The sequence below is a fragment of the Epinephelus moara genome, chromosome 1, assembly GCF_006386435.1.
Source record: "Epinephelus moara isolate mb chromosome 1, YSFRI_EMoa_1.0, whole genome shotgun sequence".
Classification (NCBI taxonomy): Eukaryota; Metazoa; Chordata; class Actinopteri; order Perciformes; family Serranidae; genus Epinephelus; species Epinephelus moara.
This window is the reverse complement of record NC_065506.1, coordinates 14,813,445-14,828,407: the sequence shown is the minus strand read 5'-3', so window position 1 is coordinate 14,828,407 and position 14,963 is coordinate 14,813,445. Positions and strand designations below refer to the sequence as shown.

General features: G+C 41.4%; 1 protein-coding gene across 3 annotated transcripts in view; it reads right to left on the bottom strand.

Moving 5' to 3' along the window:
* The window catches only part of LOC126390084 (granule associated Rac and RHOG effector protein 1-like), a 37,001-nt gene that overhangs the window by 20,946 nt on the left and 1,092 nt on the right, over positions 1 to 14,963 (bottom strand). For 2 of the 3 annotated variants that reach the window (XM_050044213.1, XM_050044220.1), the window contains exon 2: positions 3,836 to 5,294. In XM_050044213.1, coding sequence (XP_049900170.1) covers positions 3,836 to 4,339 — 504 coding nt within the window. In that variant the 5' untranslated portion in view covers positions 4,340 to 5,294. Of the gene's footprint in view, positions 1 to 3,835; positions 5,295 to 13,331; positions 13,513 to 14,963 lie in introns of those variants that run through there. The other variant, XM_050044204.1, reaches the window with a different exon arrangement.

The window sequence follows — 14,963 nt, the reverse complement described above, 5'->3', positions numbered from 1 at the left end:
TAAAAGGTTGTTTTTCCAGTGTGCACTGGAATTGGCTGGGAGAGCATATGCAGTTGTCTAACGAGAGCGGCCATGAAGGTCTCTCTGGTTGTGGGGACCTCTCTGTCTGCCTCTGGTCTTCGCTCTGTGGTTTAAACTTACAAGCTCGGCAAACGGCCTCTAAACAAACCGTGACATTTTCATGCATATTTGGCAGTGGAGTCACTCTGAGCAGCCAGGGAGCCAGGCTCTGATATGGAAAAAAAAAGTGGTTTGTTTTGCAGACTGCACTGACCTGAACTTTTAGGGGGTTCTTGGTAAAACAAAACAAAAAAAAAAAAAGAAAGAAGGAAAAAGGAAAAGAGGGTCAAAAGAAAGAAAGAAAGAGGAGAAGGAGACGTGAGCTCGGGAACACAGGGGGAAAAGCTTCACATACCACAACTCCCCAAACTCAAAAATGCATTTGGTTCTTTTTGAAGACCTCATAATACATCTAGCTGCCAAACAGCATTCCTTGACTCATGCAGACAAAGGAAAATCCCTTTTACAGTCACAAATACATCACATCGTAAAGGACAGACTAAATTAGCAGCAATTACTCCAAGCTAAGTCTAAACAAGATCAATCTGTGCGTACACAGAACTTTACCAAAACAAAACATGGAGATAGCAGTGCAGATATGTTTTCAAAAGCAATCTTCTACATGAGTGAACACAAACCTACGCCACAGATAACTCAATGCAAATTGCTTTATTCACATATAACCAGCACATTATACTTCACTCTACCAACATGATACTATTGTGTATCTGCAGTGTTTTCCCAGAGGTTAACACAACTAACATATTCGAATATGGCCATTATAAAGAGAAGTATTAATACATTTCCTTCTCTGCTTTAACAAATGTACCCTTTATGCCCAGGGCCAGACAGCAAGTGTGAGTGCCAAGCAATGCGGTCTAAACTTTCACAGACTTGGGCTTCCTCTAATATTCATCTGTTCATATCCAAGACCACAGAGAGTCAGATTTACTGACTGCGGTGCAAAAGTGTTTCCTGTTTTGGGCTCAGCCACATCCACTGAGGTCCTGCTGCTCCTCCAGTGTCTTGGCCGCAGCCATGTACCCACTCCATGCTACATGCTACAGGATTATGGAAACACTGATAACCCCCATTATTTTTTTGTTTTATACAGGAGTGTTTCTCTATGTCGCAAATATTAGGAGATATATTTGAAATAAAGAAATAGCAAAGAGGAACAGAGTGAGCCAAGAATGAGTACTAAAAGCAGGAAATGAGTTAGCATTTTACCACTCACAGTTCTCTTGTCTCAAAGTCAGCAGGGGTTTTTTTTTAATGTTTTTTTTTTGTTGTTAGACGCCTGAAATTAAGGTCTGTGGTTTAACACAAGCTTCAGAGACTTTTAATGTTTTGCTCTACAACATAAAACACATCAGTCATTTGTGAACCTAGAAGCTTCAGTGTGTCTTAAAAAAGAGGGTTGCATCAATTGGCTAAATGAAAACTAAAGAACACCCTCATGCCAAGCTACGCCAAACACTGCTTTACAGTCTTGTTATGGTGGCTAAGTTAGGTCATGTGACTGTAGTGTAGTTCGTTTATAGCAAACAGCCTTACTATAGCTTTGTACTTCTGGTGATTACGTTTAGGCTTCAATAATCATGTAGTCTTCATTTGTGTGGATAAGATTGGATCTGGCTGCACAAAATGCATAAGTATCATAAATATTTGTTTGCCACAGAGCATATATTTGACAATAATCCAAAATCCAATGGAAAAATGGGGGGGAAAAAAGAGCTAAAATTCTCTGATTCAAGGTTTTTAAATGTGAATACTTTCTGATTATCTTTGGGTTGTGGACAAAACAAGACACTAAGATGACATGTTGGGCTTGGGGAAACACTGATCGCCATTTTTGACCATTTTTTGTCATTTTTTAGACCAAACAACAAAACAATTAATTGAAAAAATAATTAATTATTATTGGTTATTGGACATCTAATATATTTGATATCTAATACTATTTTCTAATCAGTTGTTTTCAAAACCTAGGTCCAGTGTGTGACCCTGACCCAGGGAACCCACTGGTTGTTAGTAGTTTCTGAATGTTAATTGTTGTTACTGTAATTTGAAGCATTCTCTGGTACAAGCATTTCCTTCAGGATAAACACAATTCTATCGAACTGAAATAATTGAAAAATAACTGCTAATTGAAGACTTATTTACAACAAATGTGACGTTCCTACAATGGCACAGCACCTTGCTGTTTACACACAAGCAGTGTAGGGAGGAGGGCCAGGCTTGAATGTTGTGTTTACAAACAGTAACAGACAATTCCTGTTTAGCATACCGTTAAAATCCCAGAAACTACTGAACTCAAGTCACAATGTGATTATTCTCATTAACTGCATGTCTCAATATGCTGCCACAAGAAAACGGTTAAGGACATCTTCTCCAAATCTCTGGGATAGGGGTGATCAGCCACACAGGGAGTTCCACAAGCTCACAACTGGGTATTAAATGAAGGGTAAATAAGCAGATGTCGTAATCATATGGAAAGATGGGGTTTAGGCTGGGGGCTGCTTGGGTGTGGTGTACAGCTGAAAATACAGCTACTCAGTGCTGATGGAACAACATGAGAGTGTGTCTCTTCGGGCAGCACAATTACAACTAAATCTTCCATCACAGCTAACAATTCATTATTGTTACTTCTCAACGCCAGAGCAGTCAACCAGAGAGTCTCTTCATTTTACAATAATTGTGTCCAGATCTTCTGCAGGTGTCCATCTCAGACTGACACTGTAACCTGAAATGAACCCGTTTGAGGTCTGACAGCATCGACATGCATTATCCAACCAGGCCTCAAGCACCTCCTGACCCTAGTTTAAAGTGGCTCTGACACAGTCTAGATTTGGCAGAAAAAGGTGAGCAGGGATTCTACAAAAACTATAGGATTATTACACTGCTATTATTTCAAGTGACTTGTGTTCTCTCAGCCATAAGATCTGCTCTTAATAATGTTCAGGTTAAACTCTGTTGAGCGAATATATTTATACAAGATGTGACACAATGCAGATGCAGTTCTTGTGTGAACGACCACAACCACAGATTAACCGGTCTGGCACTAATGGTCACACACAGGTGCGTGTGTGTTTATCGCTTTGGGACTTTAAGGGAAAGCTAAAAATCTCAATTAATCAGGTGTGACAAGAGACAAATGAAGAAAAACAAGGGTGTAAAGTAGACAGACACACGCAAAAGGAATTCGAGACAGAGAGAGAAATTGATTCACATATCACAGCTGAGCCTTTTGGTTATTTAGTGCACCACTCTCCAAATCCTCCCATGAAAAACAACTGAGCTACAATGTTTCACATCAGCAAATTCAGTGTCGTGGAAAGATTGTGTGGTATTCACAGTGACAAAAGATGACTTTCCTTCTCACATCCTCAGTGTTTTTCACACCTCACCCTCAGATCTTGACACCAGCTTAACACTGGGCGTGAGAATCCTATTTGAGCCAGGAAACACTGATTCATGAAGCTAGCTCTCTGACAGAGTGCGGCTAAGCATCTTAGCATCACCGCTTGAAGACGAGTCATGAGTAAATGAAAATGATAAAGTATGTGGTGCTTAACTATGGCGCCTAAGGTTGTGAGCTTAACTAATTCATTCCAGGAGAGCAAACAGTACACTTGAATGTCAATAATTGTTTTGTTTAGTTTGCAGACACGAGACAGAGTCATTCTACTTAAGTCAACACAATGTGACATACTCCAGTATACAAATGAGTTTAACAAGTGGAGATGGTGTGCGTTTCTGTGTGATCGCCTACCTCAACATCCTGCAGGCTGAAGTCGTTCTGGTCTTTGAAGTTGGCGGCCCCGGCGCTCAGCTCCATCAACATCTTGGCGATCTCGGGCTTTATTGCTGCAGTCAGCCTGCTGGCCGCCTCCATGACGTGTTCCTGCACGTCCTTCAGTTGCATAGCTGCTTTGGAATAGTGAGAGTTCCTGAACACACTACTGAACAGGTCTGTGAGGAAGGCGCTGGCCCGGCAGAACACGTTGAGGGCGTCCAAGTATTTGGAGATGCCTTGCTGGATGTCTGCAACTGCGGTGGTGGCGCTAGAAGGAGGTGGGTGGCAGCTGCCAGGCATGCCCACCCCGGTGCCCATGGGCGTAGAAGCCGAGCAAGAGGAGGCCAGGGAGGCGCTCAAGGTCCGGCTCAGCTCAGGCATCTGGTACTGCTGGTGCTGTTGCACTTTCTGCTTGGACCCGCCGAGCAAAAAGCGACGCTTGTAGTCCATTTTACTTTCCTGCGCACTACAACAATACATAAGTGGTGCAACAGCACCGGAAGCTGCTGTTTTTACTTTATTTTCCCCCGCAACGTGCTCTTGTCCTCTTTACAAAAACACCAAACCCAGTCCACAGTCCTGAAACTGTTCAAGTTACGTAAAAAGACAGCTCAAGGATTCCACCTGCCAGAGGCTCATCTCAGTGTGCTTTGTAGAGAGGCAGCACAGACTTGGGTGAGGTCGGAGGGCGATCAGACAGACTGGCAGGCTGAGTGAAATGCTTACATGCAGCCCTGCTGCAGATACGTCAGGCCCGTCACAGACACACCTCCAGATTTTCTGTTTCCAGCTTCAAACAAAATTATCATAATAGGGGAGGAAAAGTCAAAAACACCTAACTTACTTAAAGTGATACTACAGCCAAGTTTTAAAGTGCGTTAACTTTCCTTCAGAATGGGAAAAAAAATCCTTCTTCATACAGTATACAGAGTATACACACATATGTATGTACATATATATAACCTTTACCAGCCTGCACTAATAAAAGTAGAAAATCCTTTTAAAAGCTGAAAGCAAAAATGAAAAGTGAATCCAAGGAAAATCAGACACTGGTCAACAGCACGGAGGAAAAATGACAGTAATAAAAAAAAAACAAAAAAAAAAAACACGTAAGTAAGCACTGGAATCGGAGGATGTGGTTTCTTGTACACTAGCTGGTAGAGGAGCTGTGGGAGGCGAAGGGCAGACAGATCCAGTCCGTCTCAAATCCTCTTCACAAAGCAGGACTCAGCAGGCAGTGAGCGAGTGGCCAGCTGATAGCTCTGTCTGCCTGTCTGAAGTCTCCAGCAGCTTCCTGGTTTCTCCCCTGTATTCTGGCTGAGGTAGATATTACTCACCGCGGAAACAAGTGTGCTTCCAGATCTCGCTGCTCTCCGCGGATGCAGATTAGAGCGACAAAAGCACAAATGTATCTGTAAGGCCTCTAGGTCATTTCCTAAGGGAGGAAAGGGCAGAGACACAGAAGAGGGGTTAACATCGTGTCAAAGAGGAAGGATGAGTTTCGTATCAACTGTTTTACTGTTTACACCCTAAAATAAGACTGCCCTTTACAACTCAAAACATGGCTAATAGCTACACTGCTATTTTACTTGACTACCAATAATTGCAATTCTAGTATAAAAACCTAATTGGCTGATCACACTGAAAGCATAAGTGATAAAGTTCACATTAATCATTTTGCGGTTGTTGTGAACACACACTGTGGTTACAAAGTGCAATCTACACAACAACTTTGTTTTGTTCTGTTTTAAACACATTAATACAGTTATAATATCAAACCCCGACTATAAACCGTGACATCCACAATATTTTGGGATGTATCAACTCATGTAGTGACAGTTAAAAACTGTTATTTTCCTGCTCTGATTGGAAGAGGATGACATTTAGCCACATTTCTCTAAACTTGGTGGTAATATTGTATTACAGTTTGGTAAAAAGCTGTGGTTTAAAGTTGGACATTTCTAGACGATTACTAACACCATACCTCACAGAGAGCGTCTCTGAAAAAGAATCTCTGGCAGTGTCTGGTTTAGCTGAACACAGCTGCAGAGAGAAATTCCTGCAAGAAGCCATTGTTGGAAGACACTGCGGGGTCTGTTGAGCTGCGCATAGTAGGAGTCACAATACTCTCATTCAATACCCAAGCATTATATGACTTGTCTTTCTCCCTTTGGCCTTTTTGCTTGATTATGAACATAATATTTTACATTGTAAAGATCAAGGGGAATTTGGCCTCACATTTTTAACTACGGGTAATCTTACCCAAAGAAAGGCAAAGGTCAGCTGGTGACTGTAGATTTCAGAGAGACCTGCTAAAGACTGAACACAGCGAGCGACATTTCTGACAAGGAAAAAATACCGGTACTGATCTGCAATCATCTAAAATACAACAAGCAAACTCTAACGAAAACCTGCCTGTGTCAATAAAGCTGAATTGTTTGTCTTCTTTCCATTTTCATCCATTCAAAAGAAACTTATATTAGAAACGGTGAAACATCACTCTGTAAATAACTGTAATAAATATTATCTAAGGTTAAAGAAAAGCATTTTTGGACACTGGTTTTTGTGATGTGTTATACTGGAGACTAGTGGGCGTAGCTTCCAAAGAAAACAGTCCATCACTAAACCTGTTCCGTTGCTACATAAAGCACTTGTGGCGCTGAAGTTGATACAGACGCTCTCCTGATGACATTACATTAAATTGGGGCACCAAACATCAACATGACAGACTAATCTGTGAGATACACAGCTCCCTACACAGCAGGGCTATCATTCTGTGGAACATTCAGACTAGCTGTTATCTTGTAGCACCATGCTGAAAGCTTCTGTTTTGGGATGAGTCAGGAAGAGCAACTTGTGGAAAAAAAAAAATACCATCCCCGACTAGATAACAACATCTAGCCTGCTGTCAAGCAGCAACGTAATGGCCTTACATGCATAGCTTCCATTATGCCTCCCCACCGACAGTCTCCTGACCTTCAAACCTCACTTCCTTTTACAAACAGAGGGGGACGCCCGGCAACAATCAGCCCATCCTCGTCTGTCCCTGGCCGTAAAGGGAAGAGACAGAGCCAAGGGAAACTAGTGACCTCCTCGTGCAGGGACAGCAGAGATGTGCTTTGCATTAGTTAACCCTTACATGACAGGAAAGCTGTTAACATTGAAGTTATTATTTGTTGCACACAAACACACGTACATGCACACTTACACCAGAGCCAGTGGGATTTTATATTCCAACAACACTTACTCCATCAGTGTTATCTGTTAACATCTTCCAAAGCGTTCCTAGGCTATGTTTACCCCAGTGTTTCGCTAAACAAAGCTTGGTGATTTTCACAAAACAGAAGGTGCTGTGTTAACTACTTCAATTATAAATAACCTCAGAGCTGACTGTCAGCTTACAGCGGTAAACACTTTTCCAAGATCTTTATATATGGCCAATATGCCAGATCAGTATCACCACCGATACAGACCTTGATAAATGGATTAGGTACCAGCCATGACATGACAGATCCACATAAAATACAGTTCTTTGTCTCAAATCAAATTAAAATTATGAAATCGCTTACGTACATTCAGTCACAACAGATTGCTCTCATCCATCCCCTTGTGTGTTTTCCTACGTGAGCAATTACCAACTGACTTAATAAGCTACCAAACCTCATAGCTGTGCTGTACATTTCTCCTCAGAATATTCCACCACAGAATCCACCATCGCCTCTCAGCCCTTTGGCTACAATCAGGAGTAAAGAAAAGTAAAGGGGGTTCTGCACAGAAATACACAATCAACCAACAAACTGAGCAGATAAATAAAAAGGTACAGTACACTGCCAACTCTTTAAGGATTAAGAGGTATCTGCCGGGTGAACTGCACATGCAAATCTACCTTTTTACTCGGTAGCAGTTTGAGAGCAGCTAACTAGTGCGACGGTGCAGACCTCTAAATCCCAGGGATTATAGCCACAGTGAGAACCTGTCAGGTGCCCCACAATGTCTGCTGGTTGACACAGTTAATAGGATATTAGTTTCTGCGGGGTAAACAGGGAACCTGAGCTTAGCCAGCCTGCGGCTAACCACTCCAGTTCTCACACTTTCACAATGTTGGGCTGAATAATAAGGACAAGCAGAAAAATACAGTCTGAGAATCAAGCTGTCTGGAAGAACACTAAACGTGCCAGTGAGGCCACCACAGTGAATCACACTAGGCAACTTTTATTCAATTTGTGCATTTCATATATCCATCATTTAATTTGTCACAGCGGACCAGCAGACAAACTTGCATCATTATTTCCATTTATTTATTAGTACTATATTTATTTAGTTACTTATTCAATTGTCTTTTTAGAATGTTTTTGAAACACTATGTTCACATGCAATGTAGAACGACCTGCTCACAGCTGGGAGTAATTAAAACTAGCCTAAATGTGTGGACAGTGGTGAGACAGTGGTGAGACAGTTTTAGGGAGGTGATTTGGAAAACAAAAAGTGAAATAATAAATCTTTGAGAAAACATTTAGCTATTTTGTTGGGTTTAATTAGCAGTGGTATTTCAAAGTCACGGTTTGACATCCACTGACTTACATCTCATTCAAACCGCGCTAAATAACTTAGATTTTTTTGTATATTGAATGTAAAAACATTACACTGTGAAGACCTGCAAACACTGTCACACTGGTATGTAGTATGGTATTGGGTTACAACATGTGGCTTCAGCTAGTTCTGTGGATTCTGACTTTTCTGAGAGTGAAAACCTCATCTTGGTTTGATGCAGTTTATGACTCCACACTCCTCAGAGTGAATAACAAAAGTAGGAACTGATTAAGTGCAGTGAGTCACAGTTCATTCGGCCTGAACAATAAAGCCAGATTTTTTGGGGGAAAACAAAATTGTGGGCTATTTGCTTTGTTACATAGTTGTTTCAGGCGGATATAATTTATCTATGTAACGTTATTAGAGAGTGTTAGTGGTCTACATTTCCTTCCTGGCTATAAAGCTTCGTAAGCAGAGGTTATCCCAAGAGGGGCAGACATGGCATCAATATTAATGAGGCCTGCTGGCTTCTCGGGGTAGCTCTATTGGCTGCCAGCCTCCTGTTGCAGGGCACACTGTATTAGAGTTGCACCCAAACAAACACATGTGATAGGAGAGTCCCTCCGGATGCACTGGAGTTGTGCCAGCCCACTTTAATGTCCTTCCTCCAGCAGGGGCTGCTTGGGGCTAATGTTAGCTCTACTTCCCCACTCTCTGTACATGTCAGCTGCTCAGCTTCAACAGGAAGGGGGTTAAGGTTTCCTGGAGCAAGCTCCTTGTCGCCAGCAACAAAAACGTCAAAACAAGTATGCCACTGGGTAGGGGTATGTAGTAAATCACAGCACAAGTATGATTTACCTGTCTGTGCAAACCTCTCAGGAAACAACTGCAGCTATCAACAACTACGGGACATTTTTACGGTGGCAGCATTCTAGCAACAAGCTCCAAAATGCTTTTTGTTATTTCACTGTTTTATTTGTTATCTCACTGGTATTTTGCTGTGAGTGTTCATTCTTCATTCATTTTCTGCAACAATCTACCTTGCTTTTATTATGGGACACGTATTTATACCTGGGATGGTGCCCAGTGCATCTGCACCCTTCGACTACTGGCCACTGAGCAGCTCCACTCGAGCATACAAGTGCCAATGCTCAAAGGCACCTTCACACCAGTTGTTGAGAAGCATTTGCCTTTCGTTTTACCACTTTCCCCAAAACACAGATTTCCCAACAGATTTGACTAAATAAACCCTCTGGTCACAAGCTCACTTCTGTAACCTTCGGGATACTGCTACTCATTACACCAATAGCAGTTACTTTTGGATCAGCGGCCATATTTGTGCGACTGTCACATCACGGCTAGGTAGTTTAATAGCTGTGGATGGGACAGCTGTTACCCATGCTGACAGCTCCTTATCCATCTGCCACTGTGAGGCAAACAAGGGCCCTCTGACGCTCCAGCCACAGGCCCGACATTAGCTCTCTCATGAAGTCTATTTCAGCCTCCATGGGCAAAACAGCTGCCCTACGGTCCACACCGCACTGTTTTTAGACACTCCAAAAGGTTCAGCTCAAAGAAAAAAATGTTCTCCCCTACATCTGTTGCCAATGAAGCAAAGGAATGTATTTCCCGAGAACCCTCTTAATGTGGGTTCAAACGAGCACAAAAAAGCAGGTCAGTAAAATCGTCAGTACACTGCAAAACATCATGTCACTGTGTAGCAAATTAACATATCTACATATGTGTGTACAGATAGATAGAGATAGATAGATAGATAGATAGATAGATAGATAGATAGATAGATAGATAGATAGATAGATAGCAAAGAACTGAGTTTTGGGAAAGAGGACTGTTCATTTGATAGGAGAGCGTCACTGAAGACATTCCACGGAGCAGATAAGCTACAGTCAAGTCTGAGAATCAGCAGACAGGTCGCAGAGGTCAGTCCAAATGACAGGACAAGTGCCGTGAGCAACTGTGTGACAGGAGCTGAGCCAGGCTCCTCTTGCCCACAGAACACAAGGAGAGTATTGTGGCAGGCCCTGGTCTCCTCATACCAGCACACAGAAAAAACACACACTCTTGCACATGCAGCTGCATGACTTTGTGAGAGGAAGAGAAAAATAAAGGCCTTGGCTATGATTTAATATTAACTGCAGGAATAGATTTTCTGCCATCAATATAGTGTTTCTCCTGGAATTATTTTGTAGGCAGCTGCAGGTTTCAGTGGTTTGAGGGTAATGTTTGGTTTTGTTCCCACAACTAATCCTGTTTTGGTCCCATTTTTGTTCTGAGGGTTTGGAACTAAAAATACATCTACCCTGATACTCAGTTATCTTAGAAAGCTGTGCATATACACTTTTTTTGTGAAATCATAGCCAATTGTGTTTTTTGGCTGATTCTACACTTTCTAAAGCAGTAGTGAAACTTTTCCTACTGTTAGAGCAAACTACTGTTGAGAAAGTTAGGACAAAACCTAAGACTCATACTAGTCAAGGGGCTGATAGAGTTGGTGAATGGGCTGGATGATATTAGGTTAACCTGTACTGTCATAACAGACATTGTAAGTAGCTTATGGCTCCAATAAAAATAGCAGACTTGCCAGTCTAACAGAGGACATACATGAGGGCCCCACAGGTCTGTGTCCATTACGCAAACACACATTTCAATATTTGCCTTTGCCTTAATCAAATAATAATAAATTCTGACACCCTGAGGAAAAAACTATTCATTTACTAATTAATTTAAGTGTCACCAGGGGACTCAAGATAATGGACTTTTAAATAGATAAATTAAGCAATTAATAAGTCCCATCTGATTTGATCTGATCAAGCCTTTGCACAAAATATGAATGCCTCTCAGTGTTTGACTGATAGCCAGCAGAATTAGCTCAGATATCTTCTGCAGAACAGCACAATAGAGTGTGTTTAGTGTGCCCAGCCAGTGGGTTTCAACAAGTGAGAGCTGTGATGAAAGGCCCTGACGTCAGTTCCATTCATGAAAGGCTGGTGGCAACCTGTGGGGATGAAAATGCTTCCCTCAGCCTATATTGGGCAGACTATATACTGAGGTTACAGGTTGTGCTGCATGCCAGCCACCAGGGTGCTGTATTTTTAGCCAGGACGAGGGTAAGAATTTATTCTTCCACTTTAGGCACAATGAGACAGGATATGGAGGTCCCATATAAGTCAGAAATTCAGTCTTAGTCACACAAACAGTAAAACTGTTTCTGTATTTTAACAACGGAAAATTCAAGCCAAATAAAGTGCAAAAACTTCCAGGTAATTATAAGTCACAGAAACCAACCACCCTCTGCACAGAGGAGGAAAAAAGTAACTACACAGCGTATGTGTGAATGTGGTATGATAACAACAGGATATAGCAGAGTGGTGGAGCAAGGAACCATCATTTTTAGACAGTGGACCCTGGTTCAAGCCACTGCTGAAGTGCCCTTGAACAACATATCAAATCTCTATCAGCTCCACTATTTGCTGCCTGGTAGCTGACCCTGACTTCCGACCTCCTCGTGGAAAAGCACAAGCATAATATTTCCTGCAGGGATTAATAAAGATACGTATCACATTACACGAGAGCTTTGGTTCTTGTTTTATTTGATCATCTCTAGTGCATGAGCATTCATGCATCTCACTGGGAACATTTGAATGAGGGGCAAATAGCTGACCGCAAACTAAGTCTAAACTGGTTTCCCAGGAGACCAGGGTGAGATTTCCCATGCTGCAAGCCCTGTCCCCTTATCTGTAAGTCCGCTAGCTGCTCTCCTCTGGATGAGGATTGGCATCTTCTTCAATTCTGCCAAGAAAATAGCTTATTTGGCCCAAGTGTAAACAATAAACTGTGCTAAACCAAGCAGCAGATGAAACAGCAGTGGACTAGATGTGGAGCTGAAACATCCTCTGTTAAAGAAGAAGCAGACCCCCACCCCCTGCACACACCAGTGCAAATAGTGCTGTTAGTATTGTGCATCCACATGAAAATCCTGTCACACAATACAAACTCAAACAAGCCTGCATTTCCCTAATGCATGGGCCGGCTAAACTTGTTGTAGGTGGATATTATCTAACACGATGATGGAACTGCGTCCAAACCACCCTTTGCTTCTAACTCGTAGGCCAGAGGTGAAGAACATGGCATAACTTTCACAGAACATTATTATTGTAATTTCTGATGGACAGTATCTGGACTTTCCAGAAAATATTACCACTGGCAGGATGGTGTCTAGTTTGATGTCCATTTTGTACAACAAACTCCTACAGTGCTGCTTTTATTTGATATGCTTCTTCACTTAGTCTTCTTTACATTTTCATAATTAATTTTACGGCAATAATATGTTTGTTTTTTATAATTACTGTACTGTAATAGACAATACCTTTTGTGGGCTATCAACATCAGTATACAGTACTATCACTGTTGTCACATAACATAGACTTAAGAGGCTCAAAGCCAGTGAGTTCTAAAATGTCACAGTGCAAAAATCTTTTAGCAAAAAAAACATCAGTGCCATAAAAAACACTTGTTTCAGTTACCACCACTCTTGATATGTTTAAGCACTGCCATAAAAGTTTGTACCAAAGCATGAACATGTTGAAATATCCCTGACTTACACTAATGTTAGCATAACTACGCCACAAATAACTGAGAATATTTCTGTAAGATGGTGCCATGAGGAAGCTTCAAACCAAAAGTAACATTTAGCTTCCTTCTTGTGCCACCTGTTGTTCCTTCTATTTCATCTGGAGGAAGGCAGCGTGGTGAAAATCTCAAACGTTTGAGATAAAATAGCCAGGGACCAAAGACATATACTTTAAAAAGAACAAAAACTCAATTAATTTATCTGGTACAATCTGAGAGAAGAGAGTAAAAATCAATACACAAATGTTTGAATTCCCAAGTCCTAATAAGACCATGTCCTGGGTTAACTCACCCCTTCCCCCAGCAGAGACTCCTCTGTAACACTCAGCTGTATAATTTAAAGCTATACAGCAAGAGAATTACTAGAAAGCTCCTATGTTGAAGGAAATATCATTCAAGTCCGTGGAGACAGTGCCAATAAACCACAAGCCAGGCCTGTACTCCACCCGCGGCAAGCGCAAACAGTAATCTTGTGACTGTATGCCGACTTCCTCACACATGCATCCGGATTCAATGTTAGACTAAGGAAAAGTGTCACTCCTAGTCATGTCACATGTTGACAAATACTGACAACAAAAAAAGGGAAAGAAAACAACTGGAGCGTTAGTACTAGTCCACTAACTGTGATGGCCATTCAGGCACACAGTTGAATAAGCTATTGAAAAGTTTAAACACAGACAGGAATTTTGCAGAGCAAAGCACGTATTTCTATAGTGACACAGCTGTGGCAGATGTCAACATGTAGGTTCAGGGTTGTTTCAATGAGAGCTGTATGAGCCTGTGAAATTCAACAAAAGGGAGGAAATGACCTTAACATGAACGCCTTCTGAAATTACACTTTATTAGAATTTTTAATGTCAAACAAACTGCACTGGGCCCACATTCAACATCATCAACATCCGTACGATCTTATGACTGAAAACCACACAAACAACTTTCTATATCATTCAGAGTTTAAAATGTCATGACTTTTTGCAATCATATTTCTCAACATTTGCTTTAAAAGGCTATAAAAACAAGTCCATCTCTTCCACCATATTAGAATCCAATTGCGTATTAAGGCAAACGCAATCACTGGCAACATTTGGTTTCCCAATTCTATTCATAACAGGCATTTTCCTATAATGACAATAGAGGCTGACTTTCAGATTACACCAGCAAGCAGACTGGCATCTTCTGACAACCCTTGCAGCCCTAGATAATAACAACAACAATAATAATAATAATATTCAATCCTTGTTCTATGATCAAATTATTTGGGCAACTGGTTACTTCTACTTTAATTTCTACACTCCAATGACCAAAACAGGAAACTCTTTCCACATGATGCCAATACACAGATCCTTTGCTAGACTGTAAATGCCTAAGTGGGGTTAACGTTACATATTAATGCAATTCCAGATATCTCTTCTGTACTTCAGAGACTATATAAAGCCTGCTACCAACATCCCTGTGGTTTTGTCAGAGCTCTTGTGTTCACATAATCTCCACAATAAGTCTATACAATTGAAGAACTAGTTCCTAGATATTCTGTTGGATGACACAAGCTTTGAAACACAATTGCTGCACTTTTTTTATTTTATTTTTTTACGAGAAATGCATTGATAAGATTACAACACCACTGTGGTGGTTAATGCTGCTCTTTACACGGTATCAAGCACAGCACGGCTACGCTCGGTGATTAGATACTAATGCAACAGTGAAACAGTGTTAGTTACCTAACATTGCATTCCACAGAGACAGAGAACTAACGACTTGGTTGGTTTTGTACTTGCTGAGGGATTATTTTAAACCCAGGTCACTATTTAGCAGGAAGGTGTAACAGAATCCCCGCAAGCGCAGTTAGCCGGTTTCATCGAAACTCTCCGGGATGACATGGCCCAAGTCATGGGAACACTATGTCGCAGCTATTAATACGGCCTTT